This window comes from Heterodontus francisci, chromosome 10 (genome assembly GCF_036365525.1).
Source record: "Heterodontus francisci isolate sHetFra1 chromosome 10, sHetFra1.hap1, whole genome shotgun sequence".
Lineage (NCBI taxonomy): Eukaryota > Metazoa > Chordata > Chondrichthyes > Heterodontiformes > Heterodontidae > Heterodontus > Heterodontus francisci.
The window spans coordinates 70346670-70370973 of NC_090380.1; the positions used below are offsets into that span (position 1 = coordinate 70346670).

The window sequence follows — 24304 nt, forward strand, 5'->3', positions numbered from 1 at the left end:
ATTTTTGAGGCCGGAAGTGACGGGGTCAAAGGTCAACCGGGCTGCTTGGTGCCGGAAGTTGCCTTTTTCTATATGTTGCTAGGTTGGCTGAAGTTGCCACGTAAGGGGATAGCTGTCATTTCGGGTAAGTGACGCCTGAGACTTGCACTGCTATTGTTAGAAGTGTTTGCGTTTGAGCTGATTTATTTTAATGATCGTGTCTGAGAAAAAGCCGATAGAAAGTTCCACTGTCAACCCCCCCCCCCACCACCCCACACACACAGTCGTCGACTCGGTCTCTCTGCCTTGATAGATCCGCTTTGAAGAAGTTTTGATTTTTCTTGATTCTGCGCACACTGCAAAATACCTCCAGATAAAAGTAAAGTACTTCCGATGCTGGAAGTCTGAAATGAAAACAGAAAATGTTGGAAATACTCCGATTTGGCAGTATCTGTGGCGAGAGAAGCCGTTAACTTTTCAGTTCGATGACCTTTCGTCGGACCTGGGAACAGGTAGAAATGTAACAGGTTTTAAGTACAGAGGTGGGGAAGAACAAAAGGGAAGGTCTGTAATAGGGTGGAAGGTAGGGGAGATTAAATGACAAAAAGGAAGATGGTGTAAGGCAAGAGGACATGATAATGGGACAAGATGTAAAAGATTTGTCTAGAGGGGGTATAAATGGCAATTGTGGAATCATTAGCAACAGCTGCTGTCTGAAGGAAATGGAGTCATGATCTGAAATTGTTGAACTCAACGTTGGGTCCAGAAGGTTGAGTTGTGTCCAATTGAAAGTTGAAGTGCTGTTCCTCAAGTTTACGTTCAGCTTCATTGGAACAATGTAAGAGACTGAGGACAGAGTGGGATCAAGAATTAAAATGGCAAGTGACTAGAAGCTTATGGTCACACTTTTGGACTGAACCCCCTTCCCCTCCACCAGCAACACCTGCCATTTTACTTCCTCTTTTCCCAGCATCCAGGATCCCAAACACTCCTTCATTCAATTTAGTATACTGTACTTGCTGCTCATGATGTGGCCTTCACTGCATTTGGAAGACCAGATGCAGATGAGGAGACTGCTTTACAGAACTCCTCCATTAAACCTTTTAAAAGGAATATGTGTAATTTTTCCTTTATTATGGCTTTGAGGCAGTTTTGCTTGCGCTGATTTCCTCATCTTTCTGCTGTTGCACAAGAGTCAGATGTGGCTATAAAGCTCAAATGATTTTTTTTCTAAATGCATGAGCAATGTTTTACGTTGCCATCTGCAGTAAATTACACAGTGGAGGGATGCAGGAATACCCTTTTTATGTTCAGTTGGTAATTTTTGTCAGTTTTTCTTAGGAAAACTGGCACTGGCAAGGCCACATTTATTCCCCATCCTTAGCTGACTTGAGAAGTTGGTGATGGTGGGCTTTCTCCTTGAAGCACTGCAGTCCTTGTTGTGATGGTGTTCCCATGATGCTGTTAAGTAGTTGAAAGTTGTTTGAGATGCTCATTATCTGACACTTGTTTAAAAACTTATCTGCTTTTTGAATTTTACAATGTAACTGTTTTGGAGTTCCAATTCTATTGGGTTGCTTGTTGTAAAACTTTCTATTTAGCTTTTTAAAAAATCCTGAGTATTATAGAATTTTGCATTAAAGGTATCCATTTGGTCCATTACTTTGTCCCAGCTCTCTGAAAGAGCTATCCGTTTAGTTCTATTTTTCACATCTTTATTCACTTCCTCTAACAATGCTATTATGGATTCTGTACCTGCAGATGTTTCTGCTAGGACAATTTATTTCCAAACAATATTTTTCATCAAAAAAATTTTTAGCCTCTCCCTTCCTTTTGTTTGGTGATGAGCTTAATACCCTCTAACTACCAACTGACCATACTGCAGAAATAGTTCTTCCCTATTTACTTTATCAAGGTCCCTCTTAATTTTGAAAACTGTATCAAATGATCTCTTAACCTTTGTTCTGATAAGACCCCAATTTCTTTAATCTCTCCTCGTGCCTAAAGCATCTCACGTAAGAAAGCTTTCAGTAACCTCCTAAGGCCTCAACACTCTCTTTTAAAAAAAAATAGAGTCCCCAAATGTGGACATAATACTCTAACTATGACTTAACCAATGTTTGGATAGGGTTAGCATTAAGTCTTTGCATTTAGTACTCTGTACTTCAATTTATAGACCGAGGATCTGATTTACTTTGTTCAGCTTTATGAACTTGTGCTTTCAATTTTAAAGATATGTGTATCCTCCCAATCCTTTTTAAAGATTTAATGAATATTTTTCCATGCAAAATTTAACACCTCACATATCTCCACAATAAATTTGAGCTTTTTTAAGTAACTGTTATGTGGTCAATTAATTTACAGATAAATTATTGTAATAATCTTATCCAGTCAAGTATAAAAGACTGATAACAAATAAAAATGTTACTGGTTTCTAGCCTGTCCACTTTCTAAAACTGTAATTTACTATGTTTTTTATTTTAATTGAATAAAGACTGTCTATGAAAAATTTAATGTACAGTTTCTGTTTATTAATTGGTTGTCCCATAGTTATAGTTTTCAGGTTACTTACAATGATTTGATAAACCATTGTGTTTGTCTAAAGAGTAATTCAAATTTTTTTTCCAGATGGAAATTAGTGAATGAAATAAAATTCAAAACAGCTTCGGGGATATGACATCGGTTATCAGAATGGAGAATAAAGGTATTATGTTTTTTAAGAGACAATGTTCTTTCCCATCAATTTTATTCTTCATTTGTATACAAAGTTGTAGCAATGATTTAGGCATATGAGGCACTGAGTTATCTTGAATCCACAGTGTCTGTGTTTTTACTTATCTCCTGACTTTCATTTACTTTGCATTTGATGCACAATATACATCGTAAAAATATATGTTTGCTACAAATGGCTGACATTCTAACATGATAGGTAAACTACTCCAGCAAGACTACTGTACAGGAACGAAACATTTGAAGTAAAATTATTTTATGTTGGGTTAGATAGGAAGATTGAGAATGGTATGATTTCACTGCTGCTCATTCTTTATACAAGTAACAGCCTTGGCTCAGTGATCGTATTGGCACCTCTGTGTCATGAGGTTGTGTGTTTAAGACCTGTTTCAGACAACATTTATTCCTCAACCAACCCCACTAAAACATGTTATCTCTTTGTTATGTATGGGATGATGCTGCCATAGTTGCCTCCATTACAACAGTGACTAAATTTATAAACAAAAAAGCACTTCATTCAGAAGACTGTAAAAGTGTTTTGGGACATTAATGGCACGATGTATAGGCAGATTTTTCTTTCTCATGTATTAATACTTGCACTTTGAATTTAATCTGCCATAACTGGTTTAAAACTTTTTTTTTAATTGGTAGTCCTGCTGTTTCAGGATTAAAGAATTGAAAATATGTATATCATATTTAACATTTTCTATAAATAGAGAAAAAAAATTGCATTTATATTAGCACCTTTCTTGACCTCCGGATGCCCAAAGTCTTTTACAGACAATGAAGTACATTTGAGATGTTGTTACTTGTAACATAGGAAGTAAGAAATTTGTTCATCTGGGCCTTACCATGTTTGGAGTTTTTTTTTTGAACTAGTATTATTTTGAACATGTAGAGTATATTCAATTTAATAACCTCATCGTTCAGGATTGTGAGGATACGTGTAGTGGAGGCCACCTGGCTGTTATGCAGCTGGAATTTACAAGAGTTATATAGCCTGGGTAAAATGTTATCTGGAGGGCTTGAGTCAGAGTCATTTATGGCATAGAAGGAGTCCATCCAGCCCATTGAGTCCGTGCTAACTCTCCACGGAGCAATCCAGTCAGTCCCACTCGCCCATTTGATCCCCGTACCCATCAAGTTTATTTAAAGTGTAAATTGCAATACTTAAACAATTTTATTTTATACGTCATATAATATGTAATAGAATTTTTACCAATGCAAAAAATATTGCATTGTGTTAGTAAGCCTGGGCTGTATGGCGTTTACTCTGGAATAAAGATGCGTTCAAGTGGTTGATATTTATTTTGATACAAGTTTGAAACTATTTTAGGCTCTACTGGAGATCTGTTACTGCTGCATGTATTTCATTGCTTGCGTTGGCTGTTGCCAGAACTGTCATCTAAAGTACAGTAATATTTGGTTACAAATGTTTAATTTGTCCATTTTGTATGCATTGTATTAAGATCTTTCTTTTTTACATTTTAGTTCAAATAGTACGACCTATCCGTGGACCTGGAGATGGAATGGAAACAGAAGAACCAGCCAAACCTGTGGAAAATACCAAAGGAATAAATAAAAAATGTCATCACACTCCACGAACCAATGTAGTATCCAGTTCTTCTCAAATTGTTATTAAGCCTGGTGTTCTTCAGCTTGGAAATGTTCAACCTGGCCAAGCAGTTGAGATAGAAGCCATTAAGATCTTGGTTCCCAAAGCTGCTGTAATTCATGAAATTCCTGCAAAGACTACAAAGCTAAATGACTCTGCAGGTTCTCACAAAGGTGAGTTGTTGAGTCAGTTAGAAAATACGACTGAGCTCAAGAAAGAATTGCTGGAACTAAAAGCTGCCGTTGAAAAGTCTCAAAATTCAGAAAGAAAACTCCTACAGGATAAGGAAGGGCTTGCCAATCAAATCCGGGTGCAGACTGAGGTGAGATAAAATATACTTTTAAATTGCATTATGATAACTTGACAGCTGTTCTCTAGTTTTGTGTTTGTATCTAGCTATTATCTCAGTTGGTTTTCACCTACAAATGAAATACCGCACAACAAATTGCTGGAAATATACAGAGGGTCTCTCTTCATTTGTGAAGAGAAAAGACAAGGTATCCTATGTCAGAACTGAAAACTGGAGATAAGCAAATGGCTTGGTGAGGTTGGGAAATGAGGGAAGAGAAACAGATGCTTGAATCACAGATGTGTCATCAACCTGTAACATAACTCTGTTGCTCTCTCCACAGAAGCTGCATGACCTGCTGAGTATTTCCAGCATTTTGTGTTCTTATTTCTGATTTCCAGCATCTTTTCTTACTGATAAGTGATTGATGAGTTGAATTACCTGCGGAATGCTTAATAGAAAATCAGTATGATATAGTTTATCAACCTAGTGAGGCAGCAGAAATATATATATTTTTTAAAGCTTTCAATCCTCTGCGTTCCCAGGCAAAAAGGAAAGCTGTAGGTGGCATGCTAATACAGACTATTATGCACTACTTCACCTTGATCCACTCAATTTAAATTTTAAGTCTTCACAGCATGTTCTCATTATTATCATGTTTTTGACTGTGCAGTACTAACCCCTTGGAACCTCTATGATATTTATACACTAAAAAGTTATTCAGGAAATCTCTTCTGCAGATGTACCTAACTTTTATCAAATGGGTGTGTGTATTGAAATCTGCAGGATGAACAGTAATTAATATCTTCCATATGTATAAAAAATTAATACATTGAAGTACTCCAAAGATTTTTAAATTTTTTTTTTTCCGTTTCAGGTAAACAGAGAGTTGAAAAAACTACTTATTGCTTCTGTTGGCAATGACCTTCAGTATCACTTTGAGCGCATGGCCCGTGAAAAAAATCAGCTAATCTTGGAAAATGAGACTTTAAGTCAAAATGTGGCTCAGCTCTCTGAGCAACTGGAGCGGATGGCCATACAATGTGATGTGTGGCGCAGCAAATTCCTCGCAAGCAGGTTGCCTACTCCACAGTAAATTGCATCAGAAGACTGTCTAAAATGAACAATGTGCTTTTGCTTGCAAATTTACTGATATGTTCTAATTCCTCTTCTTACTCATGTCACTTCCACATGTGGCAGTAGGGAGAATAGGAGTGCTATGATTAGTGTTTTATTCAGACATGAGGTGGTGTACTTGCTGTGAACATAATAGGCAATGCTAGTTAGTTCCCCTTTCAAATGCAGGGGAAAGTCTCTGATTTTTGAAGCATTATTAACTGTTTGCTGCAATTCTTTTTCACTTTTTGTAAAACTATGTAGTGAATTTTGCAGAAGTGAAATTAATCAAATATCTGCTAGACTGACAGAGGTCAAAGCTTCTTAAAACAAAATTTCCAGTGAAGCCCCTCGGTGTTCAGATAAATCATTCCCAATGATAGAATTATTCCAGAAAGGGGTAATGGGTAGTTGTTCAGAGTGATAGAACGTAGTAAGTGGGATCCCACAAAAATCAGTGCTGGTACCACTGTTGTTCGCAACTTATATGAATGATTTAGACTTTAGATTCACAATTTCTAAATTTGCAGGTGACACCAAATGGTGCAGGGGTGGGACAGGTTGGGTGGGAATAGTAATATAGTAAGGAGGAGTGCAATAGATTATAAGAAGGCATGAATAAACTTTCAGACTGGGCATATAATTGGTAAATGAGTTACTACATTTTGGTAAGGAAAATAAGAAGGTCACATATTACTTGTAAAATAGGAATCTAAATGGTGTAAAGGAGCAAAAGGATCTAGTAGTATAAATACGTGCATCACTAAAAGTAGTGATGCACATAGATGAGGCCATAACAAAAACAAACCAAGCACTAAGTTTATTCCTAGAGGGATACAATTGAAAAATAAAGAGGTTATGCTAACTTTGTACTGAGACTTGGTTAAACCACACTTGGAGTGCTGTGTGTAGTTCTGGTTGCGATATTATGAAAAAAATATAGAGGCACTGGAGATAGATTCTGGTATCATCCTTGCAAATCCTTTTTACAGTATCAGGAAAGGATGATCAGCCTGGGTCTCTTTTGGAAAGCAAAGGCTGAGGGGTGATCTAATAGAGGTCTTTAAAATTATTAAAAGTTTTGATAGAGTAGGCACAGGGGGCTGAATTTTACCGGCCCCTCAACATCGCGGCATGGGGACGCCTGCGACATTGGGAAGGGCCCACTGCACGGCGGCGGGCCCTTCATCTAAATACGCAAATGAACATTTAAAATATTTAAATAAACTTATCTGCAGGCGGCAGCCGTCCCATGCCGATATTACGGCCGCCATTCGTGCTGCGTACGAAGTTCCGGGCGAGAACCTGGTGGGGAAGGGGAGTAATAACATTTTCAGGGTGGGAGTGGTGGAGGAGCGGGGAAATCAATTTTAATTGGATGTAGGGATGGTGAGAAGGGGTTGAGAGGCAACTGTAAAGAGGTTAGGGGGGAAGTGCGGGTTGGTAATGAAGTTTCATTTTGTACCGATGTCCCGTAAAAGAACATTGGAGGGGATGGGAAAGGGCCTCCATTATGTCTGTAATTTTTATGCAATAATTGTTCATGATTTACCTTTAAAAGTTTAAATTTCTCCTAAGAGCTTACAACCCTTTAAAAATGGCACGGCGCCTGTGCGGTGGCGCCGGACGCCATTGCCGGGGACGCGGCGGCCGCCCCCTCTATGTCATCAGGGGCGGCCGCTCCGTCCCCACTATTTAAATGAGCCCCCGCGCATAATATTGCAGGGGCTCCTTGGCAGCCGCTGAATGCGAGCATCCTGCCGCTGAGTTTAAAGGGCGCCCCCACAGAGCACGGCACCTGAATGATATTCAGCCCAGGGAGTGTGTTATCACTTGCGGGGAAAGCAAAACTAGAGGTCATCAATATAAGATATAGTCACCAAGAAATCAAATAGGAAACTCAGAAGAAACGTATTTACTTGGAGAGTGATGAGAATGTGGAACTTGCTATCACAGGGAGCAGCCGACGTGAATAGTATAGTTGTATTTTAAGGGGAAACTAGATAAGCATATGAGGGAGAAGGGAGTAAAGGGGCTATGCTAATAAAGTTAGATGGGTGGAGACGCTAATGGGGTATTAACGCTGGCATGGACAGCTTAGGCCGAATGCCCTGTTTCTGTGCTGCATGTGCTACGGGGAGATGGTGGCGTAGAGGTAATGTCACTGAACTAGTAATCCAGAGGCCCAGGCTAATGCCCTGGTGACACTGGTTCTAATACCACCACGGCAGCTGGTGGAATTTAAATTCAATTAATAAAGATCTGGAATTGAATGCTAGTCTCGATTGATGGTGCCATGGCACCATTACTGATTGTCGTAAAAACCCATCTGGTTCACTGCTTTCCTTACCTGGTCTGGCCTCCATGTGACTCTAGACCCACAGCAATGTGGTTTCCTCTGAAATGGCCTACCAAGCCATTCAGTTGTCGAAGGCAGTTAGGGATGGGAAACAAATTCTGGCCTTGCTAACCAATGCCCACTTGACATGAAAGAATTTTAAAAATTCTAATTCTACGTAAAAGAACGCTGAAATAGTTAAACCAGATATACTCATGCAACCTAGACTTAACAACCCTGGTTTTAGTTGCTATGAAGAATTATATTTCTAACAATAGAGTGTTATCTGCACAGTGCAGTATTTATTTGAAGAAGTAAATTCAACAAAGAAGTAACTTTCTTTTTGAAATGTTAATTTGATATGCAGTTATTGGTTTTAATAGATTTTTAGCCAGTATTTCAGTGTTTTCATTAAATTCATTTCAGTTTTATTGTCAAAAATGTGTACTGCAGCTTCAAAATTCCTTTTTTTAACATGGGCCTAGAGAATGAAAAATATGTCTCTTGGTCCATATTTAATGGCTTTGTTAAATGCTTACTCATTTTTATAATTTGGTAAACATATTTTGCCATTCAATATGCATAAAAATCTGTTGTAAATATAATAATTGAATTATGACTGAAACATTGTTTTAATCTTCTTTTCACGCAGAGTGATGACAGATGAGCTGGCCCATGCCAGGACATCTCTGCAACGTCATGTTAGAGAAACCCAAAGTGCAGTACAGGATCTTCTTAGTGAGCGTGAGCAATTTCGTCACGATATGGTTGACTCCTATAGGTATGTTTTCATTTTGTGAAGTCTGATCATGTTTTATCAATTAAGCAATAAACTCGCAACCCTTAAATTGCCACCAGCTCCAAACATGTTCCAGTTTTCCTAGACTAGCCGTTTTTTAAAATCCAGCAAACTGTCACTGAAACAAGCCCTAATACGTTACAATAGTAAAGTAACTGAAATTGCTATAATGACTATTAAACATTTCAATTTAGATTGTTACGACTGAGGCGGGAGGAGTGCACTGTCTTTTCTACTTCCACTTCTCCACAGGTCACAACATATATTTAAATGTTTACCTGGTTACTGGTACAGCCAATCATTCACTCTTTTTATTCCAGAAGTTAAGATACACCAACCAGGTTTCTTTAATCAACAACAAAATTATCAGTTTGTTATGAAAAGACTTAACCAGCAACAAAGCAAAGCATTAACACCGATTGAAATATGATAATTCCCTTTTTAAGTTCCCCAATTACACTCGCATGCACACTGGAAAAAATACAGAAATTCTCTCTGCAGAGGTCTGTTACAAAAAAAAAGACAAAAAAGACTACTTTGGCCAAATACTTGCTAATTCTTGATGGAAAAAAAGAGAAGACATGGAAGGATGTCATTTGTCCCTTTTTTGGTCTGGCGTCTGGGAATACGGAGACAGGTCACTGGGAACATTCCAGAAGCAGTCCATTCTGGTGATGTTGAAAATTATTCTAGTAGGCTTTCCAGGAGAAATGTGGCATCAGGATTTCTGCCAGCACACACTTGAATCGCAAGATTTGTTTCAGCTTCAGGAGCTATGCAGCACCAGGAATTTTAGCTCTCCCACGCTAGATCTTTGCAGGATTTTCTTTCAAACGGGTAGAGAAGGTGGTGAGCTAGGTGGTTTCATTTGTTCATTGGCAGGAAAACACCAACTGTCTTCAAACAGTTGACACCCAACTGCACTGAAAACAATGACCAAAACCCAAACAGAGAGTTGACCACCTGACCTCCATAAACCTTGACATGGCTTCTCTGCAACCATTTTTCTCCAAGTCACCAAGGGTTTTGTTGTTTACTGAGCCCAAAGTACATGATTTCCAGCACAGGTGGCTTTCAAACAACATCTCAAGTCTCCTTGTGGTGAACTTGGTTAAATAATAAACACATCCATGGAATCTTTTCAGTTTCAACACAAGTCCTCAAACAAAATGTATATTTTAAAAAAAGGAAGCACTTTCGTAACAAGATTAATTACAGTTGGCCTAGCTTCCATTGTTTCTCCCATTTTATTTTAACAACTTTGAAAAAAGAGACATGCTGTCGAAGATTTTCGTCTTGTACTCATCAGGACAGACACAAGAATGCCAAATGTCAAAGGGAGGAACAATTTATACTGCATGAGAAAAGGATGCTGATTGGTTGGTAAGTCGACTCTGGTCAATGCACTGCCATGGAGAATGCACCAGGGACCTGGCATTGCACCGGGACTGGAATTTATATACCACAATACACATTTGTGTGTAGGCAGACATCTTTTTGGCTTGACGGCAGCATCCTGTTAGTGGAAAATCCCTCTTGTGTTGCTACTGCATAATAATGTGAAATGGCTAGCTTCATCTGTTGTTCAAATACTGAAATTTAAAAAATGCTTAAAGTACACATCATATCAATCAACATCTGTTAAGAGAAAAGGCTAGGTAACATTTCAGATGTGTACTCTTCATCGTAACTAAAGGTAAGCCAGCATTGTAGTTATGACGAAAAAATGGTTATAGAAAAAAAAACAATGATAGAAACAACAAATATCCAATCACGAAGATGAAGTTAATGGGCTGACCTGCCAAGCGCTTAATATAATCTATTCGATGTTATTAAAAGTCAGCAATGAGGCAATGGAATCACAGTAATAGAAACAGTATTGGAAGTAGTTACAAAGATAGAAAGACTTGGGAGTAGCCTCCACAAACAAAATGATGAAAACATTTTTACATAGTTCAAGTTTAAGTTTAGTTTTTTTAATGCATATAGTTTTAGATAAAGGGCGGCGCAGTGGTTAGCACCGCTGCCTCACAGCTCCAGCGACCTGGGTTAGGTTCTGGGTACTGCCTGTGCGGAGTTTGCAAGTTCTCCCTGTAACCGCGTGGGTTTCCGCCGGGTGCTCCGGTTTCCTCCCACAGCCAAAGACTTGCAGGTTGATGGGGCAATTTACAATGGCCAATTTACCTTAGTGTAGGTAGGTGGTAGGAGAATTGAGGGAAGGTGGGAATGTGGTAGGGAATATGGGATTAACGTAGGATTAATATAAATGGGTAGTTGATGGTCGGCACAGACTCAGTGGGCTGAAGGGCCTGTTTCAGTGCTGTATCTGTCTATGACTCTATATTGTATTACTGTAACTTCCTCAAATGAAGCAGAAAGAGGATGGCATATGACGGGTGTCAGGTTGATAAAGTGAGAACCAGGCTAATATAGAAAGTTTAGAGGGGAAATGAAAGAGAAATGAAAAGGTAAGAAAGAGTATTAGAAGAGACAGGCAGCTAACATAAAAGGGAATCCAAAAGTCGTCTTCCAGCATATAAGTAGTAAAAGGAGGACTGGGGCCCATTAGGGATCAAGAAGGGGTTTGCGCATGGAGGCAGAGGGCATGGTTGAGGTACTAAATGAGTACTTTACATCTGTCTTTACCAAGGAATAAGATGCTGTCCAAGTTGTAGTGAAAGAGGAGGTAGTTGAGACACTGGATGGGCTAAAATTGATAAAGAGGAGGTATTAGAAAGGTTGGCTGCACTTTAAAGTTGTTAAGTCACCAGGACCGGAACAGATGCATCCGAGGATACTGTAAGGGTGGAAATTGCAGAGGCACCTTCCAGTCCCCCTTAGATAAGGGGATTGTGCCAGAAGACTGGAGAATTGCAAATGTTATAACTTTGTTCAAAAAAAGGTGTCATAATAAGCTCAAAAACTGCAGGCTAGTCAGTTTAACTTCGTGGTGCGACAGCTTTTAGAAATTAGACAAAATTAACAGTCATGTGGACAAATGTGGATTAATTAAGGAAAGCCAGCATGGATTTTTTTAAAGTTTTTTTTTTAAAGTTTTACAAAATCTATTCTAATTTTCACAAATGCATCCCACAATACCCTGTATTATTTGTAACTAACTGTGGAAGGTGATCAGTGTGGATTCTATTCCTGTGTAGAACTCAATCCTTCTGCTATTTTCACTAAATTAAATGGCTATCATGACAGTGAATTTTGATTAAAATCCTGTTACATAATTTAGAATCATAGAATGATTGAGTTTTTTGATGAGGTTATGTGGTGGACATGAACTTCCAAAAGGTGTTTGATAAAGTGCCACATAACGGGCTTTTCAGCAAAGTTAAAGCCCATGTAATATAAAGGACAGTGGTAGCATGGATATAATGTTGACTGTGGTGAACAGTTGTTTTGGTGAAAGGTTGTTTTTCGGACTGGAGGACGGTATATAGTGGGATTCCACAGGGGGAACCACTGCTTTCTTTGATCTATATTAATGACCTAGACTTGGTGTGTAGGGCACAATTACAAAGTTTACAGCTGGCACAAAGCTTGTAAGTATTGTGAACTGTGAGGAAGATAGTGATAGATTTCAAGAGGATGTAGGCTGATGAAATTTAATGCAGATAAATGTGAAGTGATGCATTTTGGTAGGAAGAATGAGGAGAGGAAGTACAAAATAAAGGATACAATTCTAAAGTGGGTGCAGGGCCAGAGCAACCTGGGGCACATATGCATAAATCATTAGAAGGTGGCAGAGCAAGTTGAAAAAGCAATTAACTTTTAATTTGCAATGGGATGTGGATGTCGCTGGCTAGGCCAGCATTTACTTCCATTCCTAATTGCCATTGAAAAGGTGGTGGTGAGCTGCCTTCTTGAACCGTTGTAGTCCTTGGGATGTAGGTACACTAACAGTGCTGTTAGGAAGGAAGTTCCAGGATTTTGACACAGCAACAGTGAAGGAACGGCGATATAGTTCCAAGTCAGGATGGTGTGTGGCTTGGAGGGAAATTTGCAGGTGGTGGTCCCATGCATCTGCTGCCTTTGTCCTTTTAGGTGATAGAAGTCATGGATTTGGAAGGTGCTGTCGAAGGAGCCTTGGTGAGTTGCTGCAGTGCATCTTGTAGATGGTGCACACTGCTGTTACTGTGTGTCGGTGGTGGAGGGAGTGAATGTTGAAGATGGTGGATGGGGTGCCAATCAAGCAGGCTGCTTTGTTCTGGATGGTGTCAAGCTTCTTGAGTGTTGGAGCTGCACTCATCCTGGCAAGTGGCGATTATTCCATCACACTCCTGACTTGTGCTTTGTAGATGGTGCACAAGCATTGAGGAGACAGGAAGTGAATTACTCACTGCAGAAATCCCTGCTCGTGTAGCCACAGCATTTATGTGGCTGGTCCAGTTCACTTTCTGGTCAATGGTAACCCCCAGGATATTGATAGTGGGTGATTCAGCAATGGTAATTCCATTGAATGCCAAGGGGAGATGATTAAATTCTCTCTTGTTTGTGATGGTCATTGCCTGGCACTTATGTGGCGTGAATTTACTTGGCACTTATCACCCAAGCCTGGATGTTGTCCAGGTCTTGCTGCATCTGGACATGGGCTGCTTCAGTATCTGAGGAGTCACGAATGGTGCTGAACATTGTGCAATCGTCAACAAATGTCCCCACCTCTGACCATATAATGGAGGGAAGGTCATTGATGAGGCAGCTGAAGATGGTTGAGCCTGGGAAACTACCCTGAGGAGCTCTTGCACTCATGTCCTGGGACTGAGATGATTGACCTCCAACAACCACAGCAATCTTCCTTTGTGCTAGAAATAACTCCGACCAGCAGAGTTTTCTCCCTGATTCCCATTGACTCCAGTTTTGCTCGGGCTCCTTGATGCCGTACTCGGTCAAATGCTGCCTTGATGTCCAGGGCAGTCACTCTCTCTTCACCTCTGGAGGTCAGCTCTTTTGTCCATGTTTGGACCAAGGCTGTAATAAGGTCAGGAGCTGAGTGGCCCTGGCAGAACCCAAACTGAGCACCAGTGAACAGGTTATTGCTGAGCAAGTGCTGCTTGATAACACTGTCAACGACACCTTCCATCACTTTGATGATCGGAAGTAGACTGATAGGGTGGTAATTGGTCGGATTGGATTTGTCCTGTTTTTTCTGCACAGGACATACCTGGGCGATTTTCCACATTGCCAGGTAAATGCCAGTGTTGTAGCTGTACTGGAAGAGCTCGGCTAGGAGCCGAACTAGTTCCGGAGCACGTCTTCAGTACTATTGCCAGAATGTTGTCAGGGTCCATAGCCTTTGCAGTACCAGTGCCTTCAGCCATTTCTTGATACATGGAATGAATCAGATTAGCTAAAGACTGGTATCTGTAATGCAGGGGGCCTCAGGAGGAGGCTGAGATGGATCATCGAGTCGGCACCTCGGGCTGAAGCTGGATGCAAATGCTTCAGCCTTGTCTTTTGCACTGATGTGCTGAGCTCCCCCCATCGTTGAGGATGGGGGATATTTGTGGAACCTCCTCTCCGTTGTTTAATTGTCCACCACCATTCACAACTGGATGTGGAAAGACTGCAGAGCTTCGATCTGATCGTTTGGTTGTGGGATCGCTTAGTTCTGTCTATTGCATGCTACTTCCACTGTTTGGCATGCAAGTAGTCCTGTGTTGTAACTTCACCGGGAGGGCATGCCAGGAGTAGTACCAGACTGACACCTCATTTTTAGGTATGCCTGATGCTGCTCCTGGCATGCCCTCCTGCGCTCTTCTTTGAACTAGGGTTGGTCCCCTAACTTGATAATGGTAGAGTAGGGGATATGCCGGGCCATGAAGTTACAGATTGTGGTTGAATACAATTCTTCTATTGCCGATGACCGCAACGCCTCATGGATGCCCAGTTTTGAGTTGCTAGATCTTTTAGAAATCTATCCCATTTAGCACAGTGGTAGTGCCATATGACATGATGGTAGGTACCCTCAATGTGAAGAGGGGACTTTGTCTCCACAAGGACTGTGGGGTGGTCACTCCTACCAACACTGTCATGGGTAGATGCATCTGCAAAGTAGGTTTTTCCCTCTTATTGGTTCCCTCACCACCTGCCGCAGACCCAATCTAGAAACTGTGTCCTTTAGGACTTGGCCTGCTCAGTCAATAGTGGTGCTACTGAGCCACTCTGGGTAATGGTCGTGTGCCCTTGCTACCCTCAGTGCTTCTTCCAATTGGTGATGAACATGGAGAAGCACGGATTTATCAGCCGAGAGGCGCGGTAGGTGGTAATCAGCAGGAGGTCTGCTCTGATGCCGTGAGATTTCATGGGGATCGGAGTCAATGTTGAGGACTCCCAGGGCAACTCCTTCCTCCCTCCCAACTGTATACACCTCTGGATCTGTCCTGCCGGTGGGATGGTGGCGTTTGGGACAATAAGGTATGATTCCGTGAGTATGACTATGTCAGGCTGTTGCTTGACTAGTCTGTGGGACAGCTCTCCCAATTTTGGCACAAGCCCACAGATGTTGGCAAGGAGAACTTTGCAGGGTCGACAGGACTGAGTTTGTCATTGTCTAATGCCTCGATCCGGGTGGTCTGTCCAGTTTCATTCCTTTTCTTGGACATTGTAGTGTTCTGATAAAACTGAGTGGCCAGACCAAGTAAGGACAGCAGATTTCCTTCCCTAAAGGACATTAGTGAACCAGATGGGTTTTTACAGCATTCGACAAAGGTTTCATGGTCACCATTAGACTAGATTTTTAATTCCAGATTTATTTATTGAATTCAAATTTCACCATCTGCTGTGGTGGGATTCGAACCCATGTCCCCGGACCATTAGCCTGGTGCTCTGGGTTACTAGTCTAATGGCATTACCACTATGCCACCACCTCCCCATAGTGTATCTTGGAGGAGAACATGCATCTGCTGCCCTTGTCCTTCTAGGTGGTAGAGGCTGTGGATTTGGAAGGTGCTGTCATAGGAGCCTTGGTGAGTTGCTGTAATGCATCTTGTAGATGGAACACATTGCTGCCACTGTGTGTCGGTGGTGACGGGAGTGATTGTTAAAGGGTGTGGATGGGGTTCCAATCAAGCATTGTCCTGGATGATGTTGAGCTTCTTGAGTGTTGTTGGAGCTGCACCCATCAGGCAAGGGGAGAGTATTCCATCACACTCCTGGCTTGTGCCTTGTAGATGGTGGACAGGCATTGGGGAGACGGGAGGTGAGTTACTCGCTGCAAAATTCCAGCCTCTGACCTCCTCTAGTAGCCAGAGTATTTATGTAGCTGGTCCAGTTCAGTTTCTGGTCAGTGGTAACCACCAGCATGTTAAGACATATGGGCTTTATAAATAGAGGCATAGAATACAAAAGTAAGGAAGTTATGTTGAGCCTTTATAAAACACTGGTTCAGCCTCAACTGGAATATTGTGTCCAATTCTTGGCACCATGCTTTAGTATGGATGTGAAGGCATTGGAGAGGGTACAGAAAAGACTTACGAGAGTGGTTCGCAGGATGAGGGACTTCAGTTGCGTTGATAGTTTGGAGAAGCTGGGACTGTTCTCAGAGAAAAGAAAGTTGAGAGGAGATTTGGTGGAGGTGTTCAAAATCATGAGGGGTCTGGACAGAGTAGATAGAGAGAAACTGTTCCCATTGGCGGAAGGGTTGAGAATTAGAGGACACCGATTTAAAGTGAATGGCAAAAGAACCAAAGGTGACATGAGGAAAAAAAAATTTACGCAATGAGTGTTTCGTATCTAGGATGAATTGCCTGAGAGCATGGTGGCAGATTCAATCGTGGCTTTCAAAAGAGAATTGGATAATTATCTGTAGAAAAAGGGTTTTGCAGGGCTATGAGGAAAAGGCAGGGTAGTGGGACTAACTGAGTTGCTCTTGCAGAGAGCCGCCATTCTGATTCTAAATTATATAACAGGACTTTATTAAAATTCACTGTCATGATACCCATTTAATTAAGTGAAAATAGCACACTGATTGTGTTTTACACAGGTATAGAATCCACGATGATCACCTCCCACAATTAGTTACAGGAAAAAATTATGTAGGAGGCACATGTAAAAATTAGAATAGCTTTTTTTCTAACTGGATGAAAATTAAACTGTAGAAAATCATTCACAGCAATTTAAATGGAGACAAGATGGAGTATTGTAACAAGGAGTTACTTCAGCTCTATTTTAAAACTTAAGCTGTTAAAAACACATGAAGTAATGGCCGGAATTTTGCAGTCAATGGTGAATGAACGACACTCATCATTCATTCAGCTTACGATTGCCTGCAGAATTTCTGTTGGTGTTTACACTTCTATTTGTTATCAGACAGTCAAAGCAACGCAGTACCCTGAACCGGGGTTCGGGGACGTGTATCAACAGGGCAGATAACGGTGTGTCCCCTCAACCAATCAGATTGAAGAATCCTGGCTGAGACACAAGGGACTGAATGTTGGCTTTGGAGTGGGAAACGGGAGCCAGGATTGTTTCTGGGTCCAGAACCCACCCCCAGGGAGGAGTCACTTTTTAGGATTTTGATTGGGGCGCCCCCTTAATTGGCATGGAGACAGGTTCCCTGTCACATTAAGGGTGGCAGGTGGGCTCTTAAAGTTGGAGGGTCAATCGGAAGCCTTCCAGCTTCAGAGAAGCAGCTGGCTGCAATAAAGAGTAAGTAACTGAGAGGGCCCTTCAACATGAAGGTGGAGTTCCTCTACAGGGCGGCCTTTGGATGCACCCCATCCAGGCAGGCAGGGAGGGTCTGTCGGTCTGCCTGGATTGCTGGCACCCCAGCCTGCCGCTGCATACCTGCTTCCAGGCAGTTGAACTACACCCCCGTCATGTTAGTAAACTGGAGGCTGACTAGAAAATCACAGTCGGCCTCCTTTAAGTGCTGTTAACAAGGCTCTTAATGAGCCTAATTGTCTGCCGCCTCATGGGGATGGTCAACCTTGGGCCTTGAAACCGCCTCCCCCAGTAATGCTAGTGCCGGACCGGCAAACCAACCAGTGCCAGTATTTTCAGATCTCGTCTGCTTCCATTCTTGACCTCAGCGGGGCCCAAAAGTTCTACCTGTGGAGTCTGAACCAGGAAGTTTGTTAGAGTACGTAATTCAATGTAAAATAATGTACAGAAGGTGAACTAAAGAGGGAAATAAATTTGGGATTACAAGAGAAGGTGGTAACAGATGAAAAGTTTAAATAAAAAAATTCTCAAAAGATCTGAAGGAATGAAACTCCACACTTCTAAAAGTTAATTTTCAGTGCCAGAGAGTTTGTTTGGCAGTAATGAAGATCTATCAAGCCATTAAGTTTTGACTTACACTTGAATGGACACAGACGCACTATCTCTTTATGCCATGGTTGGTGGGTATCTAGTGGGTAAGTACTGTAACTTCACATCTTTCATGTTTTCGAATGCCAAGTCTGTCAGCAAGGTACTGGTGCACTGAAGCTTGTGGAGAAACATAGTAACTTGGACACCAACTTGATTTCTGAGTTTAACTGTGCTTGTGCAGAACCCAGGTGTTGCTGTCCGATTCACTGCTTAATAATGATGAGTACAGATAGTCTCACTATTATGGCTTGGACTTTGCAGGAAGAATAAAGTTAAACCCAGATAAGCACTATTTAATTAAGTTAATTCTAGAAGAAATTACGCTTGGATTACCATTTTATTTATAAGTAATAAAGGCTTCCAATACTTGAAACCGATTTATAATCTCAAATTTCACAAGTAGTAGCAGAGTTTGGTAACAGCAATCGTCCTCTTCTAATAATTAGTTGTCCTATCAAGAAGAGCAGACTTTTGTACTGGCAATTGCACTACAAGTATAGTGCTGCAATAAAAAAAAATTGCAGCTAGCCAGAATACCAGTCCTTATCCCCTCTGTCCTTGCAGACTACATCCTAATCTCCAACCTCCCTTTCCTCTCCCAAGTCTTTCAATGTGTTGTTACCTTCCAAATTCCTGCCCATCTTTTCCACAACCCCATGTTCCAATCTCTGCAATCGACCGGAATAAAACACCCAACTTGTACAGGTTAGTTCTGCACAGGACCAGGTATCAAATCATCTATTTTCATTGTACTTCACAGATTCCTTGAGGAACTCTTGGTATCGCTGCAGTGGGGCCGCCAGCAAACCTACTACCCTAGTGCACAACCACACACCACTGCTGAACTTGCTTCTGTCAACCTTAAGTTAGCAGAGGCTGTTAATTCTCACCTTCTTGGAAAACTGAGCATAAGTAATGCACAAAAGACTAACCAACACATTGAATTCTGCAACACACCAGCTGAAAAAATGGCTGAAAAGGTACAGTATGATTCTGCAAAGAGATGGTTTCACAAGAGTACAAACACAACTATGAAAAAATCTGGTGCTTGGTATGTGCTTGAAGATTAATGCATATGTTAAAATATTGATTTTAACTTAATGCTTCATCAGATTTTAAACCTCAGAAATATTCCCTGTTCAAATACTGGTTTCCTTTCAAAAATGTTGCATGATATTTACCTTTTTATTTTATAGCTGTAAGAAGTTGGATTCCTAGTCACCAGCATTAAAACAAACTTCTGATTTTCATTTAAATACAAGTAGTTTGATAGTTAGAAAAATGAGTGGTCTTTAGTAATAACGGATACAATAAATGCACTTTCAAACTCCCAACTGTCTAACATTTGGATCTCCATATTCCCACCCCACCCCCACGGCCTTTGCCCATCAAACTAACCCTCCCCAAGGCCCTGCTTGTCTAGCCCTGAACCTACATCTTTCTCTGGTTTCTTATCTGTTTCTCCTCATGCCCTCTCCAGAATCATCTTGATCCCATGCTAGTTGTCACATTGTAAATGGTTCTCTCTTCTCAAGTACTTTCACCCACCCCTTTCAAATCTGTCGTCACTACCTCCTCAAAAAATTTGGAATCCCCTCTGTCCTTGCAGACGACATCCTAATCTCCAACCTCCCTTTCCTCTCCCAAGTCTTTGAATGTGTTGTCACCTCCCAAATTCCTGCCCATCTTTTCCATGTTTCAATCTCTGCAATCAGGTTTCTGTCCATGCCACAGCACTGAAACAACTATAATCAGTCATAAGTGGCATCTTCTGTAACTGTGACAGTGCTTCACTATCCCTTCTTGCAGGCTTTGACAAAGACAATCACACCATTCTTCTCCAATGCCTCTCCTTCGTGTTCAGCAGAGTTGCAGCCAGAGTGTCTCTAACTTTGGCTTTTTTTCCTCCATCCCCGAACCATTACATTTGGAGTCCTCCAAGGATCTATTCCTTGGCCCCAGCTCTTTCCATTCCACACATTGCCACTTGGCAACATCATCCAAAAATATGGGGTCAACTTCCACATGCATGCTGACAATACTCAGTTCTGCCTCTCCACTACCTCTCTTAACCTTTGCATCTGTATTTTAGCTTGCTTGTCCAGCACCCAGTCCTGCCTGAGCCACAGGTCCTCACTGAATCATTGGGCAGAGTTGACCAAAGTCAACATTTTCTGCTGGTCCCGCAAACTCTGTATTTTTGCCACCACTTATTCCAACCCTCTCTCTGGCCTATGTCTCAGGTTGAACCAAACTGTTCAGCATCTCAGTGTCTTATTTCACCCCAGGATGAGCTTCCAACTCTATATCCTCCTTATTGCAAAGAACATCTACTTCCACCTTTTGTAAAAGTTTTCATCCGTTCCTCACCCCATCTGCTGTTGAAACTTTCATCAGTGCCATTGTCACCTTGAGACTCAACTCTTCCAATGATCTCCTGACTGCCCTCCCTACATCCACCCTCCCTAAATCAGCTCATCTAAAATCCTGCTGCCCACATCCTATTCCCACACCAAGTCCCTCTCACTCATGATAACTGTGATCACTGGATTACTTTGGTTCCCAGTTCTCCCAGCACTCCATTCTCATGTTTAAATTCCCTTGGTGGCTTCACGCATCCTTAGCTCTGTAACCTCCTCCAGCCCTGTAACCCTCCAAGACTATTGTGTACCACTGACTCTGGCTTCTTTTGCACCTCTCCCTCTTTGCTCCACCAATGCCGGTTGCCTAGGCCCTAAACTCTTGTGTTCCTGCTCTGAACCTCTCCATCTCCCTCTCCTCTTTTAAGACATTCCCTAAAATTCATTTTGTCTAAGCACTTAGTTATCTGTCCTAATATCTCCTTTGGCTCGGTGTTCATTTTTGCCTGACCTAAGCTTCTCTGAAGTTCCTTGGGAAACCTTTCTACAGTAAAGATGCTGTAGAATTGTTAGTTATTGAATGATCTGTGTAATTAATAATTGTGTGGAAATTTTTTTTGTACTGGACTTTACTGTCTGTTGTTTTGTTGTACCTATGCTATTGATAGCTTTGAAATGGTAGATATAGTGTAAGCAGTCTTCATCAATATTGGCATCTTGTGCTGCAGCACTGGTTTATGCTCAGTCAGCTCTCATTCGTCACCCAATTTATATGTTGAAGAATTAGACCAATATTTTGCTCCTTAAGAAATCATTATTAAAGTTCAACTGTTTCTCTTTGACTATCACTTGTCAAGCAAATGGGTGAATACATTTGGGTTTCCTCACATCAGATTAATGACACTCAAATTTGATAATCTTACCTAACAGAATCTATCCAATTAGCGCACACCTTTTGTTTGGAGAGGTACTTAATTGAGTGATTACGATTTACTTCACTACTTACTGGATTTAGCATCTCATTCTAATTACTATTTGAAATGGCATAGGTTTAGGAATTAAACCAATTAATATATATTTGCAAATAAATAGTAATATGAAGCATAAAATATTGGGAAGTACCAAAAGCTTCATACGAAAGGTTAAGTCTGTAATAGATCAATTCACCTTTGTTAAGAACAACTTTACAATGGGGGAAAAAAGTTGTGGCTGAATGGCAGTAGCCTTTATTCCTGTCCTGCTTGAATTTTCATTTATCCTCAAACAGGGCCTCTTCATTGTGTAATTTATACTGGCACCATAATAACAGGCTGGGGCTGAACTCTTCTGGTACTTCTACAAAAAAAATGAAAATCTTTTATCAGCAAAAAAAAAAGGGTGCTGTCAGTACCAATGTGGCCAATGGAAATATGGGTGTAGTTGCTTCTGTTTATTAATGAAAAATGTCCGCATGATCATATACTGGAGAAACCATACCTTATACTCATTGATAAATAGAAAATACAATACACAATAAATCAATCGCATAATAGTGACCAAATTTGGCACGAATTTAAGAAACTTATATTGTCAGATAATAAGTATGGGGAATGTAACATATTAAAAGCTATTGTCACCATATTGGGTTTTCAGGCAAGTTAAGACCGACAAGCCAGTTATATATGGTATGTTTCTACTTCATTTGATATATCTGTCAATATACAAACATTTCTAATTTGTTTCATCTCTTTTTACTATTGAATTTAATTTAAATGTATGATTGTAGCAGTAGCGACCTTACTACTGGTCCTATCATTGTATTCATGGTTTTTGAACCCAACTATGTCTTGCAGACTAAAGTGACAATGCAAATAAATAAGGCCTGTTAGGCTCCTCTTGAAAGATCTAGCTCAAAACTGCTCCAATAGTGTCAAAAACATCATTCCAGTGAATTTGCACATAGCAAAACATTTTGTAAATCGTATAATGATGGAGCCATAACCGATACATAAATCAAATAAGTACAATAGACAGATATTGACCTCGACAGGATTATTACAATGTAAAGATGAGTTACATGATCTTGTCTACAACCATTCGCATTCTCAAATGGTTTTTAGTTGTGTCAAGCTGTTCAGTGAAATGCCCATTTTTTCAATCACAAACTGTAAACTAAATTAATGAAACAATTTAATTTAATCTTTTGACCAAAGAAACATTCTTTATCTGCAAATAAATGAAACAAATTATTGATTTGTATATTTTTCCTCTTTAGACACTCAGTAGTTAAGGTACTCTCTTGTGCTTTAACTTTAGGAATAAATTAAACATTACTGGAGCTGTAGTGACTGTGAAGTAAGCAACATCATTGGCTGACTTAACATTTGAAATGCTCAGATTCCTTTACTTGTATTTGCAGGTTTTAAAGATGGATCCTATACTGTGCAGTCAAGGAACAGCAGATATACCATTCTGTGATACTTCACCAACTTCATTTCTCTCTAATAAAAAGAGCATAGGACGATTTCACCCATATACCAGATATGAAAATATCACATTTAATTGTTGCAACCAATGCACAGGAGAATTAACGGTCTTGTGAAATAGGTTTTAGTGTAAAGGTTGTGTATAATTGTTACTGTTTCTTATTAATTATTTAAAACTGGCAATATTTTGAAATTGAGAATTATATATTTTACTTTTTAAGAAAGCTATGTATGTATATTATATATTGGTCTAAGAGGCAGTGATGTATTCATCTCTATTCTCTCTCATTCTGTATACTGCCTGAATCTTTACCTCGAGGTTTATCTAATTATGATGCAAACATATTATGTATTTATACTGCCACTTTTTTTTTTATTAAATGCCCTTTTTTATGTGTGTGTGAGGGTATAAGCAGTATTTTTCTGCATATGTTCCTGACAGATTTGAAAACAGCTGTATTCGGATCAAGTGAACTGTTATTGAAATGTCCAATTAAATCAATGTGTTCCCAATTAGGTCACCTATGAAGTATTATACAGAATATTTAATGTGTAATGAAATATGCATATCTGTTTTTGATATAGCAAAGTTTTTGTCCATCCATTATTTAGTTTTTTTTTATTTAATAGAATGTATTGAATTGTTGTTTGAAAATTTAACTAAAAGGGTGACCATGCTAAGGCATGGTTTAGTCCCCATTTTTGTAACCAAGCATCAATGTAAAAATGATTAATGACTTGATACTTCTGTTAATAGTGAGTCTTGAAATTTAGAAGAATTGTTTTCGCACAAATGTTATTAGAATATGCAGTGCTTTTCCACAAATGTCTGTGGTAGAAGTGATTATCATAATTTAAAAAGGAATTTGATATGCATTTGCAAAGGAAAAGTATAAAAGGATGTGAGGAAAGAGCAAGGAAATAAGGGAGGGGGAGTCTGTAGGGAGGCTAGGGGTGTTTATGCTGACCAATCTGGTGTTCAATTAAGTATATTCTATTGTTCAATAAACATGATTAGTATTATTTGGACTCAATTTTTTCGCAAGGTTACTTTCGAGGGAAATTCTTAGTCATTTTCGGTAATTAGTACACTTTTTCATAATTTGTGCCAAGTAGATGAGTCCTATTCAATAGAACTATCCTTATGCTGAGGCTCTGAATAGAAGATAAAATTATAAAGTAGATAATTTGTTTCATCACTGTAATTAGTAATATTGGGCTTAAAGGAATATGATGTGTTGAATACAGACTAACTTTCATATAAAGGTTGCAAACTGGGCATATGATGGTTA

The 24304-nt window shown here is 40.1% G+C and overlaps 1 protein-coding gene across 4 annotated transcripts; it reads left to right on the top strand.

Annotated features, from left to right (window-relative positions):
- Positions 1-18: 18 nt before the first annotated feature.
- blzf1 (basic leucine zipper nuclear factor 1) lies at positions 19-24035 on the top strand. 4 transcript variants are annotated; one of them, XM_068040702.1, is made up of 7 exons: positions 19-124; positions 2608-2683; positions 4201-4646; positions 5491-5705; positions 8720-8848; positions 18948-19167; positions 22946-24035. In XM_068040702.1, exons 2-7 carry the CDS (start codon positions 2653-2655, stop codon positions 23126-23128), a joined length of 1224 nt encoding a protein of 407 aa, XP_067896803.1. In that variant the 5' UTR covers positions 19-124; positions 2608-2652; the 3' UTR covers positions 23129-24035. The 4 variants fall into 4 exon arrangements, with proteins under 4 accessions (XP_067896803.1, XP_067896806.1, XP_067896805.1 ...); XM_068040705.1 differs by having other exon boundaries at positions 20-124; positions 5491-5690; XM_068040704.1 differs by lacking the exon at positions 19-124 and adding an exon at positions 190-358.
- Positions 24036-24304: the final 269 nt, after the last annotated feature.

Coding starts and splice junctions, on each gene's coding strand:
- blzf1 (XM_068040702.1), top strand. CDS start 2,653: ATGACATCGGTTATCAGAATGGAGAATAAAG. Junction 5,706..8,719: donor AGCAGGTTGCCTACTCCACA/GTAAATTGCATC, acceptor CTTTTCACGCAG/AGTGATGACAGATGAGCTGG. Junction 19,168..22,945: donor CTGAAAAAATGGCTGAAAAG/GTACAGTATGAT, acceptor TTGTATTTGCAG/GTTTTAAAGATGGATCCTAT.